The sequence below is a fragment of the Notolabrus celidotus genome, chromosome 4, assembly GCF_009762535.1.
Source record: "Notolabrus celidotus isolate fNotCel1 chromosome 4, fNotCel1.pri, whole genome shotgun sequence".
Lineage (NCBI taxonomy): Eukaryota > Metazoa > Chordata > Actinopteri > Labriformes > Labridae > Notolabrus > Notolabrus celidotus.
In genome coordinates, this window is record NC_048275.1 from 30,495,462 (window position 1) to 30,522,909 (window position 27,448).

The 27,448-nt window shown below is 40.2% G+C and overlaps 1 protein-coding gene across 1 annotated transcript in view; it reads right to left on the reverse strand.

The window, feature by feature from the left end:
- Nucleotides 1–2,852: 2,852 nt before the first annotated feature.
- slc30a6 (solute carrier family 30 member 6) overlaps nt 2,853–27,448 on the reverse strand; it is an 85,173-nt gene continuing 60,577 nt past the window's right edge. Inside the window, 6 exon segments of the mRNA XM_034681986.1 lie at nt 2,853–5,008; nt 9,852–9,920; nt 10,778–10,825; nt 10,908–11,010; nt 13,157–13,276; nt 25,550–25,598. Coding sequence (XP_034537877.1) covers nt 4,388–5,008; nt 9,852–9,920; nt 10,778–10,825; nt 10,908–11,010; nt 13,157–13,276; nt 25,550–25,598 — 1,010 coding nt within the window. The 3' untranslated portion in view covers nt 2,853–4,387.

Below are 27,448 nucleotides of genomic sequence, written 5' to 3' on the forward strand. Positions count from 1 at the left end.
TTCACCTTTGAGAAAGCTGCAACACAGCAGAAACACTCAACCAGTAAAGAGCCGCTGTAATTCTGACCTCAATAAGTTTGGTTCCAAGGAGTTTATTTTGAGTTTTAAGAGCTCATGTTGAAGATGAAAATAAGAAGAACAATGTAAAGATTTGTCTTTTTATGAAATGACATAAAGCATTGAAGTCTGAAAACTGAAGCCAATGACTAAGTGCCAAAACGCTCAACCTTTACACAAGGCAGCAGGGGGCTGCTCCACTGGTTGTAAATTAAGTCTGATTGAATAGAAGTCTATGAAAAATGATCCCACTCCTGAGTTCTTGATCAGTAGCACTTAGTGGTGCCATTGTTACTTTTTCGTTTTCAGGCATGGCTCGTCAAAATTTGGGTTCCAGGATAATAGAGCTAGCATTGGCTGACAGGTTAGCACTAGCTTAACCCTTAGCCTTTTTCGTCTTCTTCGTCTTCTTCTTCTTCTTCTTCTTCTTCTTCTTCTTCTTCTTCTTCTTCTTCTTCTTCTTCTTCTTCTTATCCAAACATGATCACTTCAGAAAACAGGATGGCTTTGACTCAAAGCTTCAAAAATGCAGTCAACAGGCATATGAGTGGTGTCACAATCATTTCTACTTTTAAATCCGGTCAATGAGGGAAACCTTTCAGTGGTATAATTCCAAGTTAATCACCCACAAGCTGTCCTTGGGTTAACGGAGCATGCTCGGGGTGTGACTAATCAGTAGTCCCATAATATGACTGCAACTCTATAGTCACATTATGGTGTAGAGATTTTGAACATTTTGCAATATAAGGAGAGTTGTAATACAGTAGACTGTGTAAGGAATAATGTATGGTTAGCAGGTAGTTATGGGAAATAGAATCCTGACAGGGTGAGAAAAGACCCCAACGCAATGCAGAGGGGTCTTGTCCACCCGTAAGGGTGTCCATAGCCTACCGATTTAGCTGGCTAACCGAAAATAGTGTTTTAGCCACATTGTTTTGATGCGAACAGACACCAACATTTTTACCTCACCTTACAGTCTATGGTGTCAACAAGCAGAAGCCAAATGTGCTCCTCTTTTGGATTGATTTTACATGATGGTTGATCAGTTTGCCTCTGGCGTTGCTCATGTTACTGAAAGTAAATCCCTGTTTTCAAGGGGTATTGACCAATCAGAATCAAGCATCTTACACAACTGGAAGATCAGTAAGAAAGCCGGTTAATAATGAGATTTAAAACCGTTTTTGATTATAGTACCTGCATGAAGTGAATCACAGCAGAGGGAGAACTGGACACAGACTGTATGTGATCTGAGATCATTTATGTTAAGTGTCTGGATGGTTATAATTGTGTAGGACTTCAAACGTTACTTGTATCAGGGTATGATATGTCTGTGACTAGCATATTTGTACAGACCAACCCATAACTTCTTGCTAACTTCAGGAAACTTGATAGAAATGTTCTCTCAGTCATATAAGACTGTCACTGAAATGCTCAACTTCGGTCATCTCTTCATCTCTTCCCAGCTTTTGGATTAAATGTTCTTCTGTCCGACTCTCCAAGTCAAGTGCTTCTGAGCTATTAACTGAAGTTCATAGCTTGAAATCTCATCAGAAGAAGTTGAAGCATTGTCAAATCAGCAACACTGGAGAATACAAAAAAATACTCCTACATGAAAACTTGCCCTTCTGCCAAATTCCTGGAGATACAGCTGGTAACAGGAAACAGGAGCAGATTTTTGAGAAAAAAAAACAAGGATCTCAACCCTTTCATACAGTACCCGATGTTGATCTACTTATTGCGCATCAGCTCAGTAAAAGGAGATAGGATTTGTCCAGTTCAACAGATGCTGTGAGGTCAGGAGGTCAGGGGTTCGTGTCAGGATATGATGAGGAGAGGATTCCAATAGAGCCTTGAGGGAATGAACAAACTCATCATCTACTGATTCAGATCAGTGACACCTGCAGGAGTAAATAGATTAGAGAGGGGAGGACTGAAGAACTACTGTTCTTTTTCCCCATGGAGACATTAAAGATATGTGAATCAAGGTTTGTGCAGAATGTGGACGGAGAAGGTTTAAAAAAAACATCTTTGTAATTTCTACTTAAATAATTCATCACAGTGTGAGGTTGACAGTAGGGCAGCCTAATAAATTGAACCTTTGTAACAGTCAGGTTTGTATTTGTAGAGCCACTAGGGGTAGTAGCCCTCTTGTTGTGACCTACTCGTGTTGAGCTGTGCTCACTCTCGTTAGTCCTCTGCCCGACGTCCACACGAGGAAATTCCCTTCAGTAACTAGTTGGTGTAGGTTATGCTGATGTTTTTATGCTCATGTATGGTTGTGGAACATAGCGCCATTGAGACCTGGCATTGTATGGTCAGTGTTTAGTACAGTAAGTAAAGTTAATGTGGGAAATCTCCATTCATTTGTCTGTCGAGTCTCTGAGCTAACTGGCCATCCGGAGCGGCTAGCCCTCCAACTACACACCAACAACGTTACACCTTCCACTCTATGCTACGAAGTGGAACCTAAATAAACTTAGAAAACTAAACAAAACGACCACTTTGAAAGACACAATGTGAAACTTTTTCACGTATGTACAGGTATGTATTTTAAGTGAATAGATATGAACCTATCAACTGATTGGATTCAAAAATTATACTTAAGAATGGGACATTTGTGCCTGCTCCTCTGTGGAACTCCCCAACAGCACTTTTAGTCTCAATCCATCGCTAATGTTGGCTTGGAAACTGGTACATAGCACAACACAGATTCTGATACAAAGCATGAAAACTTGTCTAGTAGACCAACCATGAACAGAGCTGAGGGGAAACAAAGGGACGAAATGGTGAAAGCATTTGATTGAAGCTGGGATCTTTATTTGGTTTTGTAAGCTTGGCTCACTTTGCTTTCAAGCACAAATGATTTGCTTGAGCACACTTTAGCTAATCTTCTCCAGACTGCTGCTGATCTGGCTAGTAAGTTAGCTAGCTTGTTGTGTTTGAAGATGACTTTCAAGCTAACTTTGAGATGTAACAAACACCAGGTCTAAACACTGCAGTGAGGTTGTAGCTAACGAGCTAATGCTTGGATCACTTGCTGCTTATGTTGTTGCTAGCAAAAACCTGAGTTTATGTGTGAGTTGGCTAGCTCGCAAATTTGTGATCAATGTGATTTATCTATACTTTATGTGGTGAAAAATGAAAATAATGAACACCTATACAGGGAAAAGTTTATAACTGACATGTTGCTGGTCAAACATTGAGTCTATATCACAACATTTGCTGATGACGCAGAAGCTTGAAAGAACAATTGTGGCTAACTTGATGGCTACTTTTACTTTTTCATCAATAACACATTTTGAAAATTCCCCACAGCATCTTTAATCTGTATCCAAAGTTTTAATCACACAGTAGCAGATCTGCAGACAAGATGATGTAAATGACCACTTGTGTCCACAATTTAAGAGCACAGGATGGAAATATTCTTTTATTCCAAAACTACATTGAAATCTAAAGAGAAACAAAGTTGAATGCTACCAAAACAGAGAGAGGGAGAAAGTATAGAACGTACTTATAAATGAAAACAGTCATGTTTTGGTTTAAGGTATTTCATGTGTGAATTCAGGACATGTGCAGTAATAAGCACTCAGGACACTTTAAGGCAGCACTTTGGAGCAGATGTCTTGATGCTTTCAAGTAATGGAAGAATTGAAGATTTAAACCACATCTAACTATTTTCAAATCTCCTCTTCTGTCAATTTGGTCCACTACACTGCTATTCTTGAACAATACTTCTCCTTCCAGGACACCAGTATGTCACGGCTGACCTCTTACCTGTTTGTTGTGATGTGTTTTCTTATGATGGAGAACCCAACAATGGTATACTTGAATTCTAGCGTTCTTTAAATTTTCAGTGTTTCAAGTGTAAAAATAATTTTCAAGTAATTCAAATACTCTCTCTCACCAGGAATGTAATGTAACAATGTTTACCAAATAAAATGTCCTCCCAGGTTTTGTTGTTAAAATGTTACAATTAGTCTGGATGCTGATTTCTCCCACAGTATGGTGCTTCTCTAACATCTTGATTAAAAAAAGAAGAAAATAAACGTATCAAATTCAACCAAAGTCCACCTCTTGGTCCCCTCATCAGTAAAATAAATACCACATCACACCCACCATCACTCTCCACAGTCAGGAGACACAGACACCACAAGGTTTGGATATAAAACTCAGATTGGTTCTCTAAGGTTACCATCTTGTTGTTACCTAAACATTGTAACACTGAAGTCCAGCCTGCAAAACAAACATGTCTCATCAGTTTCAGAGAGCTTGACCTCGTCATGAGCAGAAGTCTTTCAGAGGCTCTGAAGCTAAGTCCAGCTTGTCACAGTCAGGGTCTGTATTGTCTGTACTGTGACTGTGATGCCAGAGGGTTGCTGTTTCCAAACCCGAGTGGCGCTGTTGACCCTCCATAGGCAGTTCTGTAACTTTGAGAAGGAGGCACCCCGCTCACACCCACACCTAGTCCATACCCCGCCCCTACACCAAGTCCAAGTCCGCCTCCAGGCCGCGGCATCCCCTGACTCAACATCCCTGTGTAGGGAGATGCTCCATAGGCGAGTCCCAGGCCTCCGTACGGCCTGTGGGTGTGGTGTCCCGGCGTGGGGAGGACCATAGGCTGCATGTTCCTCCCCGGTGTGTCAAAGGCAAACTCTGGAGGAGGGCTGCTGGGTTTGGAGGGAGTGGAGGTGAGCGGGTCCAGCTCTCCTGAGGAGGAGTACATCAGAGGGGGCAAAGAGGAGGAGGAGAGGGTGTTGTAGCCTTCAGCAGCACCCAGAGGGGGGGTAGAGGTGGAGGAGGACAGGGAACCAGTGAGGAGCGGTCTGGTCCAGTCGTCCTTAAAGATCTGGACGCTCAACGTGGAGACAAGCGGCATCAGACGGTTGGTGACGTGAGCCAGAACCAGCTGCTCGTTGGCGTCCCGGCGGATACGGACGTGGGCGGAGCCAGCCTGAAAGACACAGAGGAGCAATGAGAGAGGTTTGATGAGAGGATGAAAGGAGGAGGAGGAGGTTATAAGGAGAGAGCAGGTAGACAGATCAGGGAGAGAGGGCAACATTTGGGTAATAAATATATGTTGTTAAATCTTAATTCTTGAACAGAAAATAATAAAACACAGTCTCTTAATGAAAGAAGGAAAAAAACATCAAAAGATGTCGCCTACTTTTTCCCGAGGTTAATAGCCACATTTGTGAGTCGTATTTGAACATTTGAATTCAAACAGACAATTTTAATATAATGATTTTTTTTCTAGTACATAATATAAGTAGAATGTTAAAATCAAAGGAGAGCAAATTTCTTGTAGTTTTGATTCTTGCACAATTCTTATGCAGGGTCCACTGTCTATTTTTTATTCAAACCCAATGTGATTCAGTGCTCAGTGTCCTCAGCGCTAAAACGCCCTCAGCATCAGGTGATTTTTGTAGCAACACTCTCAGTTGAAAACAGTTAAACTTTTGGAACACCAACGCGCTCATCAGTGTCACTTCTTGATCACCGACTAATCAAAATCAAGGTGGGGGCGGGACATCTGACATCAACTTTGTCAACAACAATGGCGGAGAAGGGCTATCACATTCGTTTTTTCGAGGTACAATTTCCAAGTTTGGACACGACTTCTAACAATAGTTTTTACAGTTCTTGATGAAATGCCGTTATATGAAAGCAAGTATGAAGCATACAGAGCATTTTAAAACAGGCCCAACGGTCACTAATTAGGGAAGCAGAAGAGCCACGGGACTACTTTCTTGCGCACAACTTCCCAGTGCAAACACACAGCGGCATTGGACACGGCACCTCACCGTACATTGACATTTGTACGGCACTTACACAGGAAGCCTCCAGGTACACTATGAATGTCAAGTAGCAAAATACGGTGATAAAAATGAAGTCAATGCAGGAGGGGGTGATATTTATACAACTCATTAATATATTTAATATTAAGGCTGAGAGTTATGCAGAACTAGAGGCGTAGTTGGTTTGACTGACAGTTGGCTGAGTAGCTGTTTGTCAGTCGGCTAAGCTTCGTCCTCATCACCACCTCTTTGCTGGTTTCTAGATGAGACGGAAGTTAGTTGGAATCAGAGTTTCCAACATGGTGACGGTCATCTCTGAGCTTCTGAAAACAAAGGGTGACGTCATTCAGACTTCTTGTTTTAAAAAGACTACAAACATTGTGGGTCATCTCTGCATTTTGAAGCTTTCAGATCCCCAAATCAGTCGCTGTGGTTACTAAGGTTAAGAACTTGCTGATTGGATTCATTTCTAAGCACCTCCGACTGTTCAGCAGTTTTTATATTAAAACCAAAATAGACAAAAACAGCTTCTAACAGCTGCTGAGATAAACATTTACATGACTTCATGACCTCCATCACAGCATGTCCTACCTCAACATTCAGCCTCTAACTCTTAAACATGACCTCAAAACACCAAACTGAACTTCACATTTTGTCAGTGTTTGCTAATTCCACCGTCCTCATGGGAACATTCAGACCTTAAGAGGACAGAGCACACACACACACAAGCATGCACACAGACACACACAGAGTCCCCCGTGGGGCAGAAGTGCAGTCAGGGGGTCAAATCAGTTTGGACAGCTGCTCTGTTAGCAGTGGGCCAACAACCAACAGTTGTGTAACTGCAGGAACATCGGAGGCAATGACAACAAGAGCAGCAGCATCGCTGACAGACATAAAAACAACGATAAACGTCAAGGAGGAGGTCAGGAGAGGACGCTGCTCCCCCTGCACACAGCAGAAGGTAGAGCTGCTTCTAACACACAGACACAGTGAGGAGGAGGAGTGACGAACACGAGCATCAATGTTTTCACAACAAAGTAATAGAGGACATGATTCATTTGCTTCACATGACACAACTGCCTCGTTATTACGCAGAATGACGTTTCACAAGAAGGTAAAACACAACGTGCTCTCCATCACGACTTACTTAACTCATGGCAATCCAGAAAATTAATTTAAAGGTGACATATCATGCAAAATTGACTTTTTAATGGTTCTCTACCTGAAATATGTGTCCCTGGCATGTCTACAAACCCCCCGAGAATGAAAAAAATCCATTCTGCCCCTGTTCTGATTTCTCCACCTTTCTGTAAATGTGTGTAAAACGAGCCGTTTCAGACTTCCGTGTTTTTGTTACGTAACAACAATATCCGGTCTGTCACGGAGTCAGAGCTTGGAGCTTGTTCAGCCCATAGACTGTATAAAATAATACTGAATCCCCCCTCCGTTTTTCATTACCTGCACAAATGTGTGCTAACAAGGAGCTTAGGAGGGAGGCATGCTAGTTGTAGGCTGTCTTAATAAACACAGAGGTCGGTTTTACTCCCCACGTCTGCAGATTTGAAGATCTAGTGGATGATTTTTATTTACCATGGATAAGTGCTAGCGCTAGTTAGCATAGCTACATAGCTACATGTCGTAGCTGTAGCTGTGTACCAAGACACACGTCAACATACTGACAAATAAAACAACAAGAAACACAATCTGTGACCAATCCTTCAGAAAGGTCCCGCTGCCTTTCTGGCAGAGGTCGGTTTTACTCCCCAGGCCTGCAGATTTGAAGATCTAGTGGATGATTTTTATTTGTCATGGATAAGTGCTAGCGCTAGTTAGCATAGCCACATAGCTACATGTTCATAGCTGTAGCTGTGTACCAAGACACACGTCAACATACTGACAAATAAAACAACAAGAAACACTAAATCTGTGACCAATCCTTAAGAAAGGTCCTGCTGCCTTTCTGGTAGATGTCAGTTTTACTCCCCAGGCCTGCAGATTTGAAGATCTAGTGGATGATTTTTATTTATCATGGATAAGTGCTAGCGCTAGTTAGCATAGCCACATAGCTACATGCTCGTAGCTGTTTACCAAGACACACGTCGACATACTGATAAATAAAACAACAAGAAACACTAAATCTGTGACCAATCCTTCAGAAAGGTCCTGCTGCAGGCGCCTCTCCGTCAGGATCGGATTCTGGATCAGATTCAGAGGGTTGAAGTAACGTGATCTCTGAGTAGCAGTGTATATTCAGCCAACATGTAAACATTAGATCAATGTGCTGGAGAGCCGAGGCACATCCACTTCCTGAGGGGGCGTGGTCATAGAGAAAACAGAGTGTTCTGAGGACTGCTGAAGAAGAGGGATTTTCAGGCATGCCAAAATCTGATTTCAAAGTGTTTTTTTGAGCATAAACTTTAAAGACATGTTTTGGGGACCTCTTAGACCACTCCACCAACTCTGCTCTGCGACACGACAGAAGATGAATGAATCTGAAAATCTATTAAGGATAAATGGAGATTTGCTTTGCATGAGAGATGAGATAAAACAAAAAAAATCTTGTAAGATTATTTTTGAATGTGAGCATTATCAGTGAAAAATTCATATTCTTGGGGCGCCGTTGGCCTTGCGGTTCAAGTGCATGCCCCATGTGCAGAGGCTATAGTCCTTGTCGCAGCGGTCACTTGTTTGACTCCTGGCCACAGCCAATTGCTGCATGTCTCCCTCAACTCTCTACCCCCCATGTTTCCTGTCTCTCTTCAGCTGTCCTATCTAATAAATGCTTGGACAAATATATATATATATAAATAAGAAAATATTCTAAAATGTTTAGACTTTGTACATTAAGATATGAAATACGAAATAATCCATCAGAGATATTTTTTCAATTTTGGTTTGAACTTTGTGTTTTGATGGAGTTAACCTGCATTTGACAGTTTAAGACGTTGTGCTGTGTCTTCAGAGCGAGTCTGTCCCCGCTAGATTTTGACCATGAATGCAGCTGATGCCTTTTACTGTGAGCTGCTTTAAATGTGCATCCTTGATGGAAACTTCCACAAATCAACAACGATACAGTTTGACAAACAAAGACAGGACTAAATGTTGACTTTTCTGCTGTTTGTGAAGCTTTCAATCACACAGTGTGATCCCTTATGTGTTTTTATTATACTTAAAGGTGTACAGCTGTTCAGATAAATGAGCAAAGATTGATGTTTTGTTTTCCTAAACGTGTTTCAGCACAAAGGTCTCTGGGTTCAGATCTATGTATGCTGCGTGTAGAGGGTTTATGTGTCTCCGTCTTAGATTCAAAGACCATCAGTTGCCTTTAAGGATACAGAGGGCATGTATATATCCTCACCACTACAACGTGGAACACAGACCACAACGACACAACACAGACATCAACAGTGTTCCCTCCAAAATCTGGAGAAAGAGGGGGAGGACGGAGGAAGAGAGAGAACATCTCCGCATGAATGACTTGTTCCTTCTTTCCGTCTGAGTGAACAAATCCACCGCTGATCATCACTCAGAACCGACGAATGGCAGAGGAGGATCAACGAGACGAAGGAGTAGGGGGGTGGGGAGGTCCAGTAACAAACACAGGGACAAACAAAACAAACAAACTAACAGGAGGGCGGCAGATATGAGGTGAGGGGAGGATAATGAAGGAGTACAGGATGGAAAAAGGAAGTTAGAAAGCAGGGAGATGTAGAGTCAGATAGTGGCCTGAGGTCAAGTCCCCGGACCTTAAACCTCATGGAGGCAGGAAGCTCAGCTACACCCTGTGTCATTACAACGTTAGTTTGACATTTTCTGCACACAAAGTTTACATCTTGCACTTCACTCAATGGGATGTTTGGGGACAACAAAATACATACACAACCCAAAATGAGAGCAACAAGTCAATAAATCCTCTTTTACAATAATTGATTTGATTGAACTCATGTGAGAGCTTTACTTTAGAGGTTTTTTTTGTTTCCTTGGCTGACAACATACCAGAGATCCAAAGCCAACAGTCCAGAAGTGTTCATTGCGAACCTCCAGCACTCCATCCAGAGTGGACACCTGATTGGACACAAAGAGGGAAAATGAACCAATAAGAATCAGAAGTGTCAACATGCTGTTCGTTTGCTGATATTGACAGGCTTTAGTCATATTTTTGTCTTCAAAACGTATTAAAGCTACAGTAAGGAGTTTTAAGCCGTCAATGAAAAAACCTGAATTTAATACTGATGACTCTTTATGATCTACAAAAGCAAACAAGACCGTTACAGAGAAGATTTAAAATGTCTATATAGTTGATTTATGTGCCTGTCACCTCCTGCTGCAGGGTATCAGACAGTAAGCAGCTGCAACAGCTTTTGCAAACATTTTCCATATCAAAGATGAATTATGAGTCGCAGGTTTGACATCGAAAATAAAGCTGAGATGAGAGGATGAGATGAGATTTTTCCGCTCAGACATGTACAGGACAAGATCACAAAGACATAAACTGTCCACAGGGATAGTCAAAATCAACACAACCGGACCGCTCCTCACAGGAGCTTTAAAATACTGATCAAAGATTTATATTCAGCACATTTTTTTTAAAGATTTTCAATTCAACGATGTCCTAGGGTTGAAGCTTAGAATCAGATAATGGCTTAGACATCACAGGTTTTCTGTGTATTAGCAATTTTCAGGTAGTCATTTTTTGATCAAATCAGCACCTGAGGCTTTTGCTTCTTCTCACAGTTCTTAACAATTCTTCACACAAAGCCATTCAAACTTATTTTTGCCCAGTATTATCGGGAGACACTAAAACCATTATAATATGAAGTTTGAGTTTGGACACATTGACTTTGTATTAGATTGTCACTAATACACGTATAAAGAAGTTCACATTTGTAAATAAAGTGTGTCTGAATCGCTCTGACTCTCACCTCTCGCAGCAGTTTGTCCAGTTGGCCGATGATATGAGACGGTGTGGTCTGTGAACGAGAGGAGACACACTCATTGTTATCACGCATCTTCAATGTGAGGGACTAATAATACAACATGTGCTGGTTGTACCTGCAGCAGCACTTTGCCGCTATAGACGCTCATGGGGTACATGGTGCCGAAGGTCATGAGAGCAATTGCGACCGCCGACGCTGTGTCCACCGCGTTGTAGTTACTGAGAAAACAGACACAGTGAGAGTCATAAAATCTTCTGAACATGGACAACATTCACATGAAATATAAGACATATGTAGAAAATGATGGCTTGGGTGATCCTTGGATAAATTCAGTAGTGTTGTGTATAAATGAAAAGGGCTACCAAAAGATAAAGCACTACATGGACCTTTGTGTGGATCAACACTGTTGCAGCATGCACAGACAAAATTGTTGCACTGTATATGAGACTGATTAAATGAGGTACAAATACAACAGAAGTCTTCATAGATACTAATATAATACTTTCACTGATACTGCTGTTCGATGAGAGAGCAGCCATATTAGTTTTGAGGTCAGGGATGAGGTGAATCTTTTGTTTTCTGAGGCAGAAATCCAACTTTTGACAGTGTTTCAGCTAACACAATATATTGTAGCATGTCAGCATTTCAGACTGTGTTAAAAAAAACTGTCAACTTCAGCTTTTGAATCCAGTTGGAAAAGAAACCCCCAAAATAAAAAGTTAAAATAAAATTGTGATAAGTACTTTAGGCTTCCTCTTCCTTTCCTTTCTTTTCTGTTTACTTGGACTGTCTGGTTCTCATGAGGGAAATAAGGAATGAGTTCAGTTGTGAAACTGGACTGGTTGTCTGATAGTTAAACGCACCTTTCCTGAGGTGCACACAGAGGAGACACTTGGTCTCCTTTAAATGATGTTACAAGACTGAGGTGTGTGGCTGCAGCTGTGATGTGATGAGGACGCCGACTTGGATAACTACGAGACTCAACAACCAATTTAAACCATAGAAAGTATAAATAATGGACGTAGTATCCATGACGTCAATCATCCGTTTCTGAAGCGCTGCTTTGAAGCCAATCGTTGGTGGGAGCCATATTAGAAATTCTGAACTCAATGTAACTTCTGTCTGAGCTAGTGTGAGGTAAAGTGGCGGGCCTTTAGCCTCCTTGCTAACAGCTACAGTGTTCCTGCCTGTCAATCAAGTCAGCTGTGCCTCTCATAATGGAAAAGTCATAATCTTAATATCTTCAAAATTGCCGCGTAATAAATAAATTCCCCCCCTGTTCAGTGTGTGACGATTGAGAAATGAGTTATCCGGACTACACTCATACACTTTTTGTACCAGGCTGTAAACATGTTTATTTCTGCTGTAAAGATCGGCTTTTTTGAATTGGTGTTAATGTGGTTTCTGGCACTTCCGGAGCCAGCCTCAAGCAGACACTCAAAGAACTGCAGTTTTTAACACTTCCGCATTGGCTTCAACTCTTGCGGCCGGATGTTGACGCTTGATTTATACCCATGAACTCTGGAGACGAGTCTATGTTTTCAATGTAACCCAATCAAACAGAAAAAGCAACCTGAACTCATACACGAAGCCTGGGCTCGCCACTCAACGCCACACGATCCAGGACAGCCCGGCACACCGGCGTGCAGGTGAGCTGACCCAGTCTTGTGTTCCCATTCATGAGAACCAGTCGCTTCTTTCCAATCTCTATCCCCTTTATCTATGGTTCACCCTTCAGGTTAGGACTGGCTTTAACTTTAAGTCATACCTCTATTCCGGGCAGTCTGTAAAACAACCCAAAATCTGTTTGCAGAGGAAGATCAATTCATACATTTAAAAGCTTTGGGAAGAACCCTATTGTGAGACTTTTGTCAAGACATTGCTGGATTCTTGAGGACAGTTTTTAACACTCAGTCTGATGATGGTGTTTGACTTTTGAAATGAAATCTATAAATAAATCTTTGTTTTCCACAGAGGGATGGTGATTCCCTTTAGTGTTTTAAATAACCTGAGCTAGAAGAACCCTGTAAAGGTTACACCAAATGAACCCTCAGTGAACCCTCTTTTCATATTTTCATCACCCTCACTCTAAAAGATTTAAGGAACAAGTCACTACACTTTTGCCACCGATTAAAAAGTCTCATTTTCCGTCCCCTCTCTGCCCGTTCTTCTCCCACTGGGAAGTCCAACTCAGGGACACACTTCAAGTTCAACTGGCAAACAGATCAGGACAGTTTCAAGCCGTGACAGAAAAGTAACTTGCCCACAGAAAGCAGCCCTAGTTTCAAAATGTTGGTCAAATGTGATGCATGGTGTTGATCATGAGTGTTCACCGGCTGGTTTCACAGGGAGGCGGATTCTTACTTGATTTCTATGAGCATGTAGGTGATGCAGAGAGAAAGAGCTCCCGCCATGTTGATCAGGACGAATGGATTCATACGAGGCAGAAGCATGCTGCTCAGACCTGGAATGATGCCGCACAAACTGCAAGGAACACACAAAGAAAAACAGGATTAGTGTAAATGATCACCTCTGAATATTCTCAACAAATTAACTCTTGTTCTGAGAAAATGAAATACAAGAAAACTACATCAAATCTACAGTTGATGCATTAAAAAATAATGGCTGGAGGTCAAATTTGTTTCAACTTTCCAGGCTGAAAATTGCAAAGTGGTTTGATTCTTAAATATTTAGATTATATGCATAATTAAGTGACAACTACGTTAATCTAAAAGTTGTTCTTACAGTTTTAGATCTAGAATTTAGGAGGATATGTGATGTTTATATGTTGTTCCTGCTGTGGGTCGTGTTTGTTTACCACACATTTATTCATTTGGCTACAATAAATCCATACATAGATTTTGGGACATACAGTAAGTTCTTCTCAGCCCTGCATGAACCAACTGACCCCAGAAACAACAACCAAATAATAATAATACCAGGGGTTGATCCACATTTCACTAAACAATCGTGCTCCTCCATCTGTTCCCTCTGGTCTCTGGAGGACTACGTCTGTATTCTCCTGTTGCTTCTTCATGTTTATGTTTGTCTTTAGGATTAGGCCTTTAACCCGATCACACCGTCCTAATTGACTTTAGTGGACTTGAACTGGAGTTGATAGGATCATTCTTGTTTTGTTTCATGTTATGTTGGTCTATGGTTTTAGACAGCAGTCTAAGCTCTGGCAAATGTACACACATCCACTCCTGCCTTAGTAACAGTAAAGGAAATTTAAATCCTCTAAATCTAAGAGCACAGAAAGTAGAAGTCTGGATTGGGTATCTCCACCATTACCAATTTTTTCCAAGTTCAAAAGGCTCATTTGGGCTCAATCGCTTTCCAGATACAGATCCCTGTTTGGTGAAATTCAGTGGTTGTTGATGGATTATTACTTAATCCATAAAACAGCAGACTTTTCTCTACCAGATCAGTTCTTCTCCTCACTTGTACCTCTACATATTATGATATAAAACAACTGCTTTGGTGTTGATTTCATGAAGGTTACTGTCAAAGTGTCTATCATAATTTGAAAGCATGTAAGGCTATGTCTTTATATTGCTCCAAAAATATAATCAAAGTGTTTTTGTATGTTTTTCCTCACTCACATCACAGGTTTTTGCTTCCAACTTTAAAACCTCAGACCATTCAGAGCACATAGGACCCCCGCAGTACAAGAAAAGGGGACTTCAATGTTTCCAAGGAGGCAAACTTAAATGTTAAGATGAAGAAATACTATCAGCTTTATTAATACTCTGTTTACACCTTAGTCACTAAGAAAGAAAGAGCTGTCATTAGGGTAATCATTTTTGAGTGGTTAACAATTTCTGTATTCTTTAATTAGATAGAACACACTCATGAAAATGATAAAGTCACTCTGAAGCAACCTCATGTGTCACATCAGCGGGATGTGATGTTGGATGATGACATGATGGAAGATCACATGATGTTGGAGGCTTAAAAAAACAGCTGTGTGCTATGGACGTCTGAGAAGTAGATTTAATCAGTGGGACTCGACTGCTGTCAGTGAAATTGAACGAGGTCACTAAGGCAACACATCAGTGACACCTCTTGTATCTACTGGAACCAAAACCATGTATAAAGATCTTGAAGACAGTCTAAAGACCATCATTCATAGAGGTGCATTGCAGTCCTGCTCTCAGAGGAGTTGACATAAGGTTAAAATATTTTCTTGGATTTATGAATTAATATCAAATAAGGTCAAATATTAAAACCAAATAGATTTTAAATGTTAACCGTACCATTCCTCCTTTAATGATGTTGCATTTGCATCAAGGCTGAATAAATTCACACCATATTGTTTTGTTTAAAAATGCATATGTTAATAACCTGCATCCACACTACTTCAGCATTTAGAGCCCCTGAAACACAGTTATTGTTACTCTGTTATATCAATTTTCTGAAAGACATGCTCAATAATTTGTTGATGATACTCGTATCTAACACTTTACATCTCATCACATACCCACTGTTTGGGAACAACGTACAGTATTTTTCGGATCGGTTTCAAGGCACCCCTTAGCAACTGTTTTATGGTTAGTTTTTTCTTGGTTATGAAATTCTGGTGATGTTGTGGAGTTTGAGTGAGGTCCGACCCTCTGCTATGTTCAATCATTGAGTATGTCATCTGTCAGTTAAAAAGCTTCGGTGAAGGCTGCTCTTGTGTATTGCTCCTACGATTGCCCTCCCCTCTCCTCGATCCTCTCTCCTCAGAGCAGCAGTAAGAGCTTTGGCATGATGGTTGATCTGTAACTACTTCCAGTTTGACACAGGACGAAGGAACTATAATTTAAGAGCTTTGAGAATTGTATAATGCGTCATATTCTAACCTATTATGCTCCAGCCCATGTACCCTTTTGTAAGCACAAGAGCTATAACTAGCAGCTCTCGTTCTATTAAATTCAGCATTTTATAATGTCACAAATGGGGAAGTCGAGAGAAGAAAAGCTATTCTTTGAATGATTGATAGTTGTTTTTGTGATTTAGTGAAATGGGTTTTCTAATGTGTTTGTAATCTCAACAACATTGGAAAGAAGAAAGAAGGACCTCAATGTCCTTTTAAGACTACACTCAGCTCACAATGCCATGCTAGATGCTTTTTTTTAAAAAACTTTTTGAAATGTTGCCAGAAACTCAGAGAGGTGATTGCCTCATAAAAGGCAGCTGATCATGAACGTATTAAGTAAATAAACACAACACGTACGTACACAATTTTAAGCTGAGCCAAACTGTTTCCACAACAGCTTTAATCTTTAGATAAGAAGTGAAAATTATTTCTGTTTTGCAATTTGATGTTATTTTGTTTTTTAGTGCTGTTCTCTCTGTGAAAAGAAAATAAACAGATCATATTTAATAGAATAAAAAACAATTAACCAAAAATGTAATCCCAATTAAAACTGAGTCAAAAGGTTAGATAGGGCTTCTGCCTTAGATTGCTCTGCCTGCATAAATAAATGACACAGCTGACATGACTTAGCACTCTGAGGCTAAGTGCATCTGGTCTTGTTTCCCCAGCAAACATTCAGGTGATTCCCAAAAACAGAGTGGGACCAGTACATTCACTCTGTAACACATCTGGCCCAGTGTGTTCCCAGAACAGATTAACAGGTCAATGAATCCACATCCAGGCGGATTGTTCCTGTGCTGTGTGTCAGACTGAATTTCCAATACGTCAAAGGCCAGGGCTCTGAGTCTGCCATGGCCTATAGCATCGAGCGATGTCACAAACATGTGGAGAAATGCGGAGGCTGTGTGACGCAAGGTGTCTGTCATCAGATAAAAACTTGAATTACAAAACAGTGACAGGGTTGTCAACGCATAATTATGTCATATATGTTCCCCGGGAGGAGAGATGAATAAAGAGAGGGGGCAGGGGAGGACTTATTGTGACGACATATTACTGTGTTTCACTCTAAAAAGATAAATCAACATTAAATATATGTATCCAGAAAATATTTTCCAGTTCAGCGTTGAGTTCAGATGGAATCTGAGGACTCGTTGAACAGAGACGACATGAGAGATCTAACAGCCGCTCTTCAAATCGACAGAAAAACGTCAGTCTGTTGGCTCAGCAGCTTGATGTGATGTATGAACACAGACTGTGATTAACTGCTGGACAATGTGCTCACACTAAAAGGGCAGTACAATTACACACACACACACACACACCACACACACACACCACACACACCCTAGTGGGTTATCTTTCGTCAGACTTAGGGCACTCTTTTCATTCCCTGTGGATGGTTTGATTCATTGAGAAAAGAAGCCTTCACTTTAGGTTACCTGATCAAAACAGAGACATGTCAATGACGTGTAAATCTACATTCTCAATGTTGAATGGCAGGAGTAAAATTATCAATTTATAGTCTTTCAAAAAGTGATTAATTTTTTTGACACTGTCAGCCAGCAAGAACAGAAGTGTTTGTTGCTGTTGTTTTAACATAATCTTGATTTTGAATAACCAGTAGTCACAAGACAGTTTCTTTGACAGACACAAAGTGTAAAAACCTGTTCTACTTTAACTCCGTTTATTTTAATCTTTATATTATCAAATTTTCATCAAGCAGGTCTGAGGCTCCCCTCTCTAATGTTACTCATTTCTTTTTGCATTCCATTTTTTTGTTTAATTCTTGGATTATTTTATTATTAACGTGGGTTATTATTGTGGGTCTCGATCTCCCTTTGACTTTCAGTCTGTCTACCCAGGGACATTTGAAAGAATGGACAAAAGAAAATAAGCCAAGCCATAAAAACCACGACTCCATCAACCTTAAAAGTGGCAGAACATTTAGGAACAGAAAAACTATACAAAGCCCAAACTGTGACCAGACACGTTTAACAGACATTATTTACACAGTTGTGGAAACGAAACTGCCAACTCTGACTGTGAAGAGAAATAATGAGACGACTGAGCGAGAGAAGTAAAAACAAACTGACAAAAAGATAGAAGCGATAGAGGAACAGAGGGAGGGGGTGAAAGAGGAAAAGGAAAAAGAGTGCAAGTGGAGAGTTTGGGATGAGATTGACAATCCCAGTGAACCCGTAATCCCTCTTGATGCATCGATATAATTTGACATGTGACCTCGTGAGTGTATGTGTGTGTTAATCCAGACACATTGCAGACAGAGAGCGACGGATTAAAGGAGAGAGAAAAACAAACACTCCATCCTCGGTCTGTTGGCTCCACACTGGACTGAGGTCAAATAACTGTCAGTGAAAGATATCTTTCAAACAAACATTCAGAATTTAAAAGTGGAAACTTTGAATCAAATGCTCACAGATATAGCTGTTAAACTATAAATGACACATTCTGCTCTGATGCCAACGTCTGCAATACCCTTTGTTCTGTTTACGTCCACAGTCCCTTTGTGCCCCTAAAGACTGGGCATGTGGAAGTTTATCGGAGCTCAGTGGGACACACCTAATCAACCATTTAGGACATCCCATCATTGACGCAAATACAAAAAGTGCACATTACATGATAAAGCCCACGTCATATGGTGGATGAGTTATGTAGAGAGGTTCAGTGTCACAGTTCCACCACATGACATTAGGATATATACACAAGAGCTGAGAGGACTTATACAAATGATGACGCAGTTAAATGGAGTTATCTAAAGAAAGAAGGTCTTGTCTTTGCATCAGTGATAAGTTGTGTTCTATTTTATAGTTTTCTTTCTCATAATTAAGTTGAGTGTTTAGAGGTGCTATCAAACTTAGACTCATTCATGGCTGCTGGTTGTTGTTGCTCTCAAACTCAGGTTTTAAAATATTTAGAGTCAACAGCCTGAGAAGTTGTTGTTTGACTTGTTTAGTAGAGAAGTTGACAGTGGTGAACTGTAGGGGGCTCTTAGCTTGAACACTACCGTAAAAATGTTATAAGGAGAGGTGCGCATCAAAGCACTGCATTTTGTTATGGATTGACAGTTTTACATTTAGTTATAAAGGACAATGAAATCCCTTCACAATAATGATTTAATACCAAGAGTGAGCGTTACCTGCTGGAAGGAGTTGAGCTCATCAATTTTGACTTACACCAAATGCTACCATCACTAAACCATAAACTCGGATTAGTATAGGTAGTATGGAGGAGACCTTATCACAGGCTTTTTCCTTTATGCCATGAATTATATCACATTTTTCAAAGACTCAACATAAGAAGTGGACAAAGACTTTTTAATGTAAGTTTCTTGAACCTGCTTTCTTTCTAATAGCCGACAGGGGGCGACTCTATGGTGACAAAACAGAGTTTAATTGTAAAGAACTAAACAGGATGTGCCAAAATCTTGTTGATTTATTACCTAAGTAAGTATTTTCATGATGTGTTTATGATCTCAGTCACTAGTTTAAAGTCCTGAATTCTGCATGATGCTTGTTTTGTTGATTATGATCCCATTTAAAGTCAAATAGATGATAAAGAAGGGTATATAGGGCAGTGGTTCCCAAAGTAGGGGGGTCAGGGGATGCCTTCCACAAAACAAATGAATTCTTAATTTTTTTTAAACTGCATATATGTTCCTGTATTTGTGAAAACACACAAGAAACAAAGATAATGTTAAATCCTAAATACAACTAACTAAACTGTTAGTAGAAGCCTATTAGTGTGTGTGTGCGTCAAAGTGCAATGTTTAACTGTCTTGCGGGACAGGGGGGGTTGCCATTCTCTCGCACCATTACTTTAGGGGTACAGGCTTGAAAAGTTTGGGAACCCCTGATTTAAAGCATGGCTACTTGTGTTTGACATATACGTGATGTTAGTGAGTGTTGTTCCACTGTTTTAGTCCTCGATCATTTTGCTGTTAACGAAATCAAAGCCATATTCAAATCAGAGACATTCAGCTTGTGCTGCTGCTTGCTTGGCATCCACTATCTGTCCCTTGACCCGTGTCTTGTTTATTGTCTATTTTGCAGTGATGCCACATTATGACCGGTATTTTGTATTTCCTTCACAAAGACAGCAGCTGTAGTGTTTAGACAAAGCAGCTTGAGTTTGTACAAAGAGTTGAATAAGAGTTAGATAACCTTTCAACTTGTTATGTTATGTGTATAAATGTACTATGCTGTTTACACCTGACTGAAATCTGACCACACTCTGAGGTAGTGTGGTTTTCTGGCTGTAATGTATTGTTGCATTTATTCACATTGGCATCAACTTGACTTTTCCATGTCCAGACAGAAACGTTGAAATAATTCATTCTCTAACCAGTCAAACGTGAAATATCATGCAGTTTATCTTTCTCATGGAGGCAAGGATCTGTTAAAAATTGAAATACAAAAATGAATTTATCTGAACTATAGAGACAGATATTACAAATATTTTGTAATATCTCAAGAATTGAGATTGAATTTGTGAAAATTCTTCACCAGCCAAACTCCTCTTTTCCTCGTCACAGACAAAATATCTGTCTGTCATTGCTGCCACTGATAACTTTCACAGACACACTGACACACACACACAGATCTGGAGCCTTTGGCTGGTGAAGCTGACAGAGCAGCAGGCTTTATATAACCCAGTTGGCCCTCAGACCCTGCTGGGGTTAAGTAGGGACAAGCTATTACCACACAGACAGAAACACACAGAGACACATTACAAGCACACACACACATGCAGGCGGGCTTCAACACACACGCACATGCACACGCACAGAAACACGCACGCGCTGGAAACTAGGCTGGGACGTCCTGTTCATTTCTGCTCTCTCTTATCCAATCGCAGCTCAGTTCTGCTGCAGAACTCTCCAGGCTGTCAGCCCGAGTAACCTGCACTAACTGAGCCACTGACATGGGTGTGTGTGCGCGTGTGTGTGCGTGTGTGTGTGTGTGTGTGTAGAGTGACTTTCCAATTCAGATGTGGGAATTCACAGTTGGATGTAATATTCATCAGAGCACTTGACACTGAACATCAGTCTGCTCTGGAGCTGGTCTCTACGTTTCTATGGCAACTTAAAGAGCAATGAAAAGGAGTTGTAAGAAGTGAAAAACTGAATTTGTTCTTCTCCCTTTGAGATCATTTGTCAATCTTCTACATAGTTTCAGAAGTTTACTACACTGTTAAATAACCGGTTTTAGACCTCACAGTTTACTATCACTGTATTGTTACAGCAACACTGTCCTGAGTGGAGGTGTCATGGCTGTCGGGCTAGAGGTGGGCGGGCCTTCCTGGTCACGCAGCCAATTGGCTGATGAGACGAGGACGGCATAAACTTGATTAGTGGAGGGAATTGCTGGGTGATTCACGATACACAATACTCTGCCAACGATAACGTTAATATCACGATACTGCAATAATCGATATATTGCAAAATAATGATGTAACATTGATATATCACGATTTCTAATTAACCAAAGAATAAAAATTGCAGGATTCATGTATTCATTCACTGCACTTGGGTTGGGTTTTACTGAGTTGTGTTCATGTTTTAAGTATTTGATATAGCTTTTAAATTTTAAATACATTGAGAAAAGTCTTGAATAGAAACAGAAAGTTTAACTTGTAGTTTCATAAGTTTGATTTTCAGAAATGGTGACTTGACCTGGAATCGAGCACTGATGACTTGGACTCAGGCTTGTTCACTGACTGCATTCTGACTCAGAAGATGGAGAGGAGGACTCTGACTTCATTATGGATTAAGACTTTTTTACTCTTTTTGTCCATTTCTTGTATACAGCCTGATAATTTATCCAGCTTCAAACGATAGTGGCGAGGGCATGTTTACGTGCCGTCAGCAACAGTTCCCGCCATGATTCCCGAAGAGGTACAAATTAGGTGTTTTGTCTTCAGGGACAAAGGAGCAGAACGTTATGGTATGCAAAAGAACCATCAAGGAAAAGACAGAGACAAGCTCCGACTTTTACAGAGACGTGTTCAGGACGCACACAGAAAAGTTAGCTAGGTATAAGTAACATTTTTGTCTATCTAGTACTCCTTCTTGTCAATAATGGAGCAGCAACTCAATAGATAAAAGCAAAAAAAAATTCAAGCATTTCAGGTGTTGTTTGTATCAAAGTAATATAATCTAGGAGCATCATCTGCTTCAGTTCATTTACATAAGAATGTATTTAAAATAACACAATAAAAATAAAACAAAAATGCTTATCTTCTGGGATTTTTATGTAAAAATGTTTTTAGACTTGCAAGACAATGTTACCAAACACCCGACAGTCCAACAATAAATGCGTCTCCTGTTTGTAAAATGATCTCAGGGTGTCTGCCCTGCATCAGTAGTCATGGTTAAGGTTGGTGGTTGTGTTATTGTGTGAAGAAGATGTTCTTGGTCTATAAATAGTAAAGCACACAGAGTTGTGCCTCTGTACCAGACTGCATAAGAACCCCCCCCCCCCCCCCTTCACCCCCCCCCCAAAATTAAAAAAAAATTAATTAATAAATAACCTGTACGTACAGACATGGTACATTGGGGAACAGCACTGAACTTGTATGGTTATAATTGGTCTTTTATCCAATGTGTCACAGCAGGAGAACAGAAAATTCCACCCTAAGTACACCTTAGGAGACCTCAATGAAGAGATAAACACGTAAGAATCTCTTCGCCCTCCATTGCCCTCTTTTACATCATCCTCTCTGACGCTTCCACTCCAGAGATGTTAACATGTCTGATCAGGAAAGTCTGCCCCTGATGAATTATTTATACAGAGAGCAGTTAGTGAGAAATTGCATGCTGTGATTAATCACACGTCAAACAACTGAGGTCTGAGCAGGATATCTTACATGTAAAACCTATATGTGGACACACCGTCAAGATAGTTTGTTAAAGACCTCAAACATACAGCAGGCGTCTTTTGAGAATTCATTCTTGTCACAGTTTAGCCATAAATGTGTTATACAATCATACAGCTCTGTTGTTTTAGTGGCGAAGCTTTAACATTTTGATACATCGTAAACTGTAATTCCTTATCCTGGGTTTACGAGATTTATTGAGACATTAAAGTTTAACATCAGTTTCTGAAGTGTTTTTCCCTGACTGGCAGAAATTCAGCAGAAACCAGAGAATGTCTACCAGGGACTATTCTGCAGATTTTCAGTGATATTTAAAACCCTGGCAAGAAAAGTCAGCTTGCTTTCGACCTGTGATATCAGGTTTCCAGAAACTGTAAGTGGTCAGAGTTTTAGCTCCTTGTTGACAGGACCACATCCCAGTCTCACATCTGCAGGGTGGCAATCAGAAGGAAAATTACACACTGGGTGGAAACTAAGACACAAAGCACAGCTCCAGAAGGAGACATATTTGATTGTACAGATACAATGAAGATCAACAACTCCATTAATTACTTTAGACTTCCCCTGGCACATTTTTTAAATTACATAAATGTTCTGCTCCTGATTTACAAAAGGCTTGTGTAACGTTTGTGCCAGTTTAACCTGTGCACATGAGTCAGTTTAATAAACAAGGCTCATAAAGAGTTAATGCAGCACAAACTGGGTGCAGAGCAAATTCCATTCATTTAAATGAGACATTATGTTTTTCATTTGGAGCAGAACAAGTCCCTTTCCATGCAAATAAGCCACAGTCAAACTTTTTATTGATGAAGTGAACAATCTCCACCTCTGGATGACTAAAAAACCAATTTATCAGTAAATGAAGCTTCTTAATGCTGCTTTGAGATTACTACTATTATGATATCAAGGATTACATCAGTCTGGGGCTCTCTGTTTAAACAAAACAAATCTAAACATGATGCTTTCTGTTGGCTTGCTTCAGGATGTGAGCTGGATATAACCTCTGAAATGTGTGTCACATCTGTCATGAATCAACATCACAATTAAAGAGTAAGAAGAGTCTCACTCCACAGAGCTCATTGTGTGTGGATAGGATGTAGCATGGTCAGGATGAGAGAACACAGCACAGCTCTGTGCAGAAAAGGGCGTGATGCTGGCAGCTTATTGCAATCACAATCACAATAACATAATAGACTTGAACAAACTGCACAGAACTGCAGAACTTTGAGGACTTTGTTATGCTTGAATATCATTAGAGTATCATCATATGGTTGGTGAATGGATCTGGAGATGGAGCAGATAGCAGGGGCAAATCATGTGCAATTATTGGTGCCACTGGCAGCCACAGTCCATTCTTAGTGAATTTCCCCCTCTGTGTCCAGTTGTTCTTTAACTTCAGGAAATTTAGCCTCAAATACTAATAATTATTATTTTGTTTGTGTATCAAATATAATGGTGTAAACTGTAAACAGAGTTTGTCATTTTATCAGATTAAAATGATGGAATGATACTAAAACAGAATGAAGGATATATTTGGGTAAAGCTACACTCTACAACTTCTCTCATTGTTGAGAAATGTGCAGGTCCTACTTCGATTAAAGGTTTATCTTTAGCACTAAAAGGTTCTGAAAAGGGGTCGCTGGTGGCCTGGCGGTCTAAGCTCACCACGTATAGAGGCTATAGTCCTCGTCACAGAGGTCGCCAGTTCAACTCCCGCCCGTGATCATTTGCTGCATGTCTTTCCCCACTCTCTACCACCTATATTTCCTGTCTCTCTACAGCTATCCTAGCAATAAAGGCAAAAATGCCCAAAAATAAAACTTAAAAAAAAAAAAAAGTTCTGAAAATACTTTAAAAATATTATAAATTCTATAAAGATCTGTATGTGTCTTCATTTATAAAATAACCAATGCAATTTCTGAAAAGTACAACTTCCACTTAATGACCAGCTCATGTTACAGCTCATATGACTAACTGATAATCAACGTGTAGACAATCAATAACAACACCCCTGAATTACTATACAAGTTTCACTGAATTGGATACAGAAGTATGTATGTGCGTACACACACAAACAAACACAAACACAAACACACACAAACACACACAAACACACACACACACACACTCACACACACACACACACATACAAAGTGTAGTCTCATCAGAAGAATAGATGAATACTGTGATTATAATGACATGTGTGACATTTGACCCTTGAACCCAGGTCAACAAAGACAAGGTGGGCAGATGTTACGGTAGTAACAGTAGTAAAGATCTTACAGTAGTAAAGGATAAAGTTTCTTCAGCTTTTTCTGAGGAGCTCAATCAATGAGCTAATCAGTTAGCACTCAGGCCCCGCCCTCCTGACCCTCCTGTGAACTGATGTCCACCACACTGACTGAGAGTAACCTTTGACCTCAGAGGAGGGCCATCTGTGTCTGCGTATACACAGATTCACACTGTGAGTGCTTACGCACAAGAGGAGCAAAATTCCACCTTCGAAGGAATGTGTGTGTATGTGTGAGTGTGTGAGTGTGTGTGTGTGTGTGTGTATGTGTATGTGTATGTGTGTGTGTGTGTGTGTGTGTGTGTGTGTGTGTGTGTGTGTGTGTATGTGTATGTGTTGAGTCAGTTGAGTCAGTGTAAGGAGATCCTGCCCAAGACTGAAATCTGCTGATGAAGTAGAGAGAGAGATAAAGAGATAAAGAGAGAGGGAGAGATAAAGAGAGAACCAGAAGGAGAGCAGAGGACTGAAAGACAAAGGATTTGAGATGACTAATTTTATGCTCCAGGTACATTCCTCAAAAGGCCAAGTTTGATTCAAATCCTTGGTCCTGTGCCACATATCATTTCCCACTCTTTCTTTTTAGTTTCCTAATATATCCACTGTCCTGTCCTCTCAATGGAGTAGCCCGAACTTAATAAAAGAACAGAGGATGAGAAAGGGGAATGAGAAAAGAGATGAGCTGAGAGAGAAAAGTGACGGAGATGATTCTCACCTTCGACTTAGATCTGCTACATGCTCCTGAAGCCAACTGCTGCTGGCCGCTGGAAGAGAAAGAGAGAGGTGTGTTTAATGAAAAAAACAGTAATAAAAACAGAGTAATATAAGGCAGAGATGAAGAAACAACACCAAGAAACAAAAAACATCTTTAGATGCTTTTACAATCTACCACGGTCATTTTTGTGTGTCAGTGGGTTTGGTGCAAATAAAAGTAGTACATTCCTGCACTGCCTTCATATTTCCCCTTATATATTCATTCACGCATCTTTTATTCATGTCACAGACTTTCATAAGACCTGTCATTCTCAATTGGTTCATAAAACTCTGACCTTAAATTGCAGCATGAACTCTGTAACTAAGACTGCAGCTTATAATACAGTGCATCGTCAGAAGAACACTTGAGTCCCCTTGAACTGTGTCTATTGATTCTCTGTACTTCAGTAAGACACAACAGGACGTAACTTTGCAAACTCAGCCTCTAAATTAAAACAAACCAATAAACAAAATAAAAAAAACTTGGTTAAGGGCTGCATACCAACATCACAAATGACTGCCTAAAAACGAATGACCAGGGACAATCATTTCATGTACATGAACCATGTCTTCACACTCATTATGTGACCATTTGGCCCTTTATACAGGGTCTATACGTTCACACCAGTGGGCCAATTAGCTGAACACTATCAAGTGTTAAATGGTGTATATTGATGGTGTCTGTTGGCTGAGCTTGGGGGACAAAAGCAAGGTAATTATTCTAATTGCTTTGTATTTGTAATTAACAAACAAAGTTACTGCAGCCCATTGTGGATTGTCCTCTTTGTGCTGGCTTATTGAACATCAGGGAATATAAGTAATGAAAACTAAACTGTCTGAACATTAGAACTTTTAGATCGACAAAGCAGAACAGAAAACATGTTCATGAGAGTCTTGAGCCATTAAAGTAGGGATGGATATCGAGATCCTGTACTTTTTGGTACCAGTAAGTGATTGGACAGTACCAAAAGTCACATTAAGCTCATGGACAAACATTGCACATACATGTTAACAATCTGTTTTTATGAAGGGTTTTCTATGCACACGGGCAGTCGGCTAACAGATGGCCAGACTGCCAACATGTTGGTCTGTGTTTGGGAAACATTGCACTGTAGCAGCTGTAGGTGACGTGCTGGCCATGATATGGTCGATAAATTGTGGCTGCTTGTGTGCAACTTTAGAGCTACTCAGGTCTGAGCCTCAAACTCGAGTCCCCATGTCTGATAAACAGCTGAGTCATATGAATGTTGACCCCCCCTACAGTTGCTGAAAGTTATAGAGACCAAAACCATGTCTGTTACGAACTAAAAAATGTTATTTCTGCAGAAAAAGCAGGCACTTTTTGCGCTAAAGCATAATTTCAGTCTTAAACTCTAGAGATAATCTGAACTAGAGGTGATACAACAGGCTGCTTAAAAGAAAATTACTCAAACAGGAAACGAAAATTGAAGACTTTTATGCAGGGATTTGTGCCGTAACGATTTTTTAAATATCAATACCGTTTCTGCTTGGACCCATACTGATACTTATTGATACTCTTTTTGATAGTGCTCTTATCAAAGCTTCTTTACACTATTTGGTGGATCTGGTCTTCCCGTGCGAAGCTCACATTCAAGCAAGGTTCAACTCGTTATTTTTCACATGCTCATCTATAAACTGAGTGGAACACAAATCTCATGAGTATTCTGTTAACCTATTTAACACCTGAATTAAATAAAGAATTTCCATATTATTAAACCTTTCACACAAACCTCATTAAAAAGTAAATATGTATAGTAAGAGAGGAGAGGTGCAGCTGTTAGGAGCGGATTCAGGGATAGCTAAATCTAAGAATATGATTGGCTATAGTGGACTCGAGACC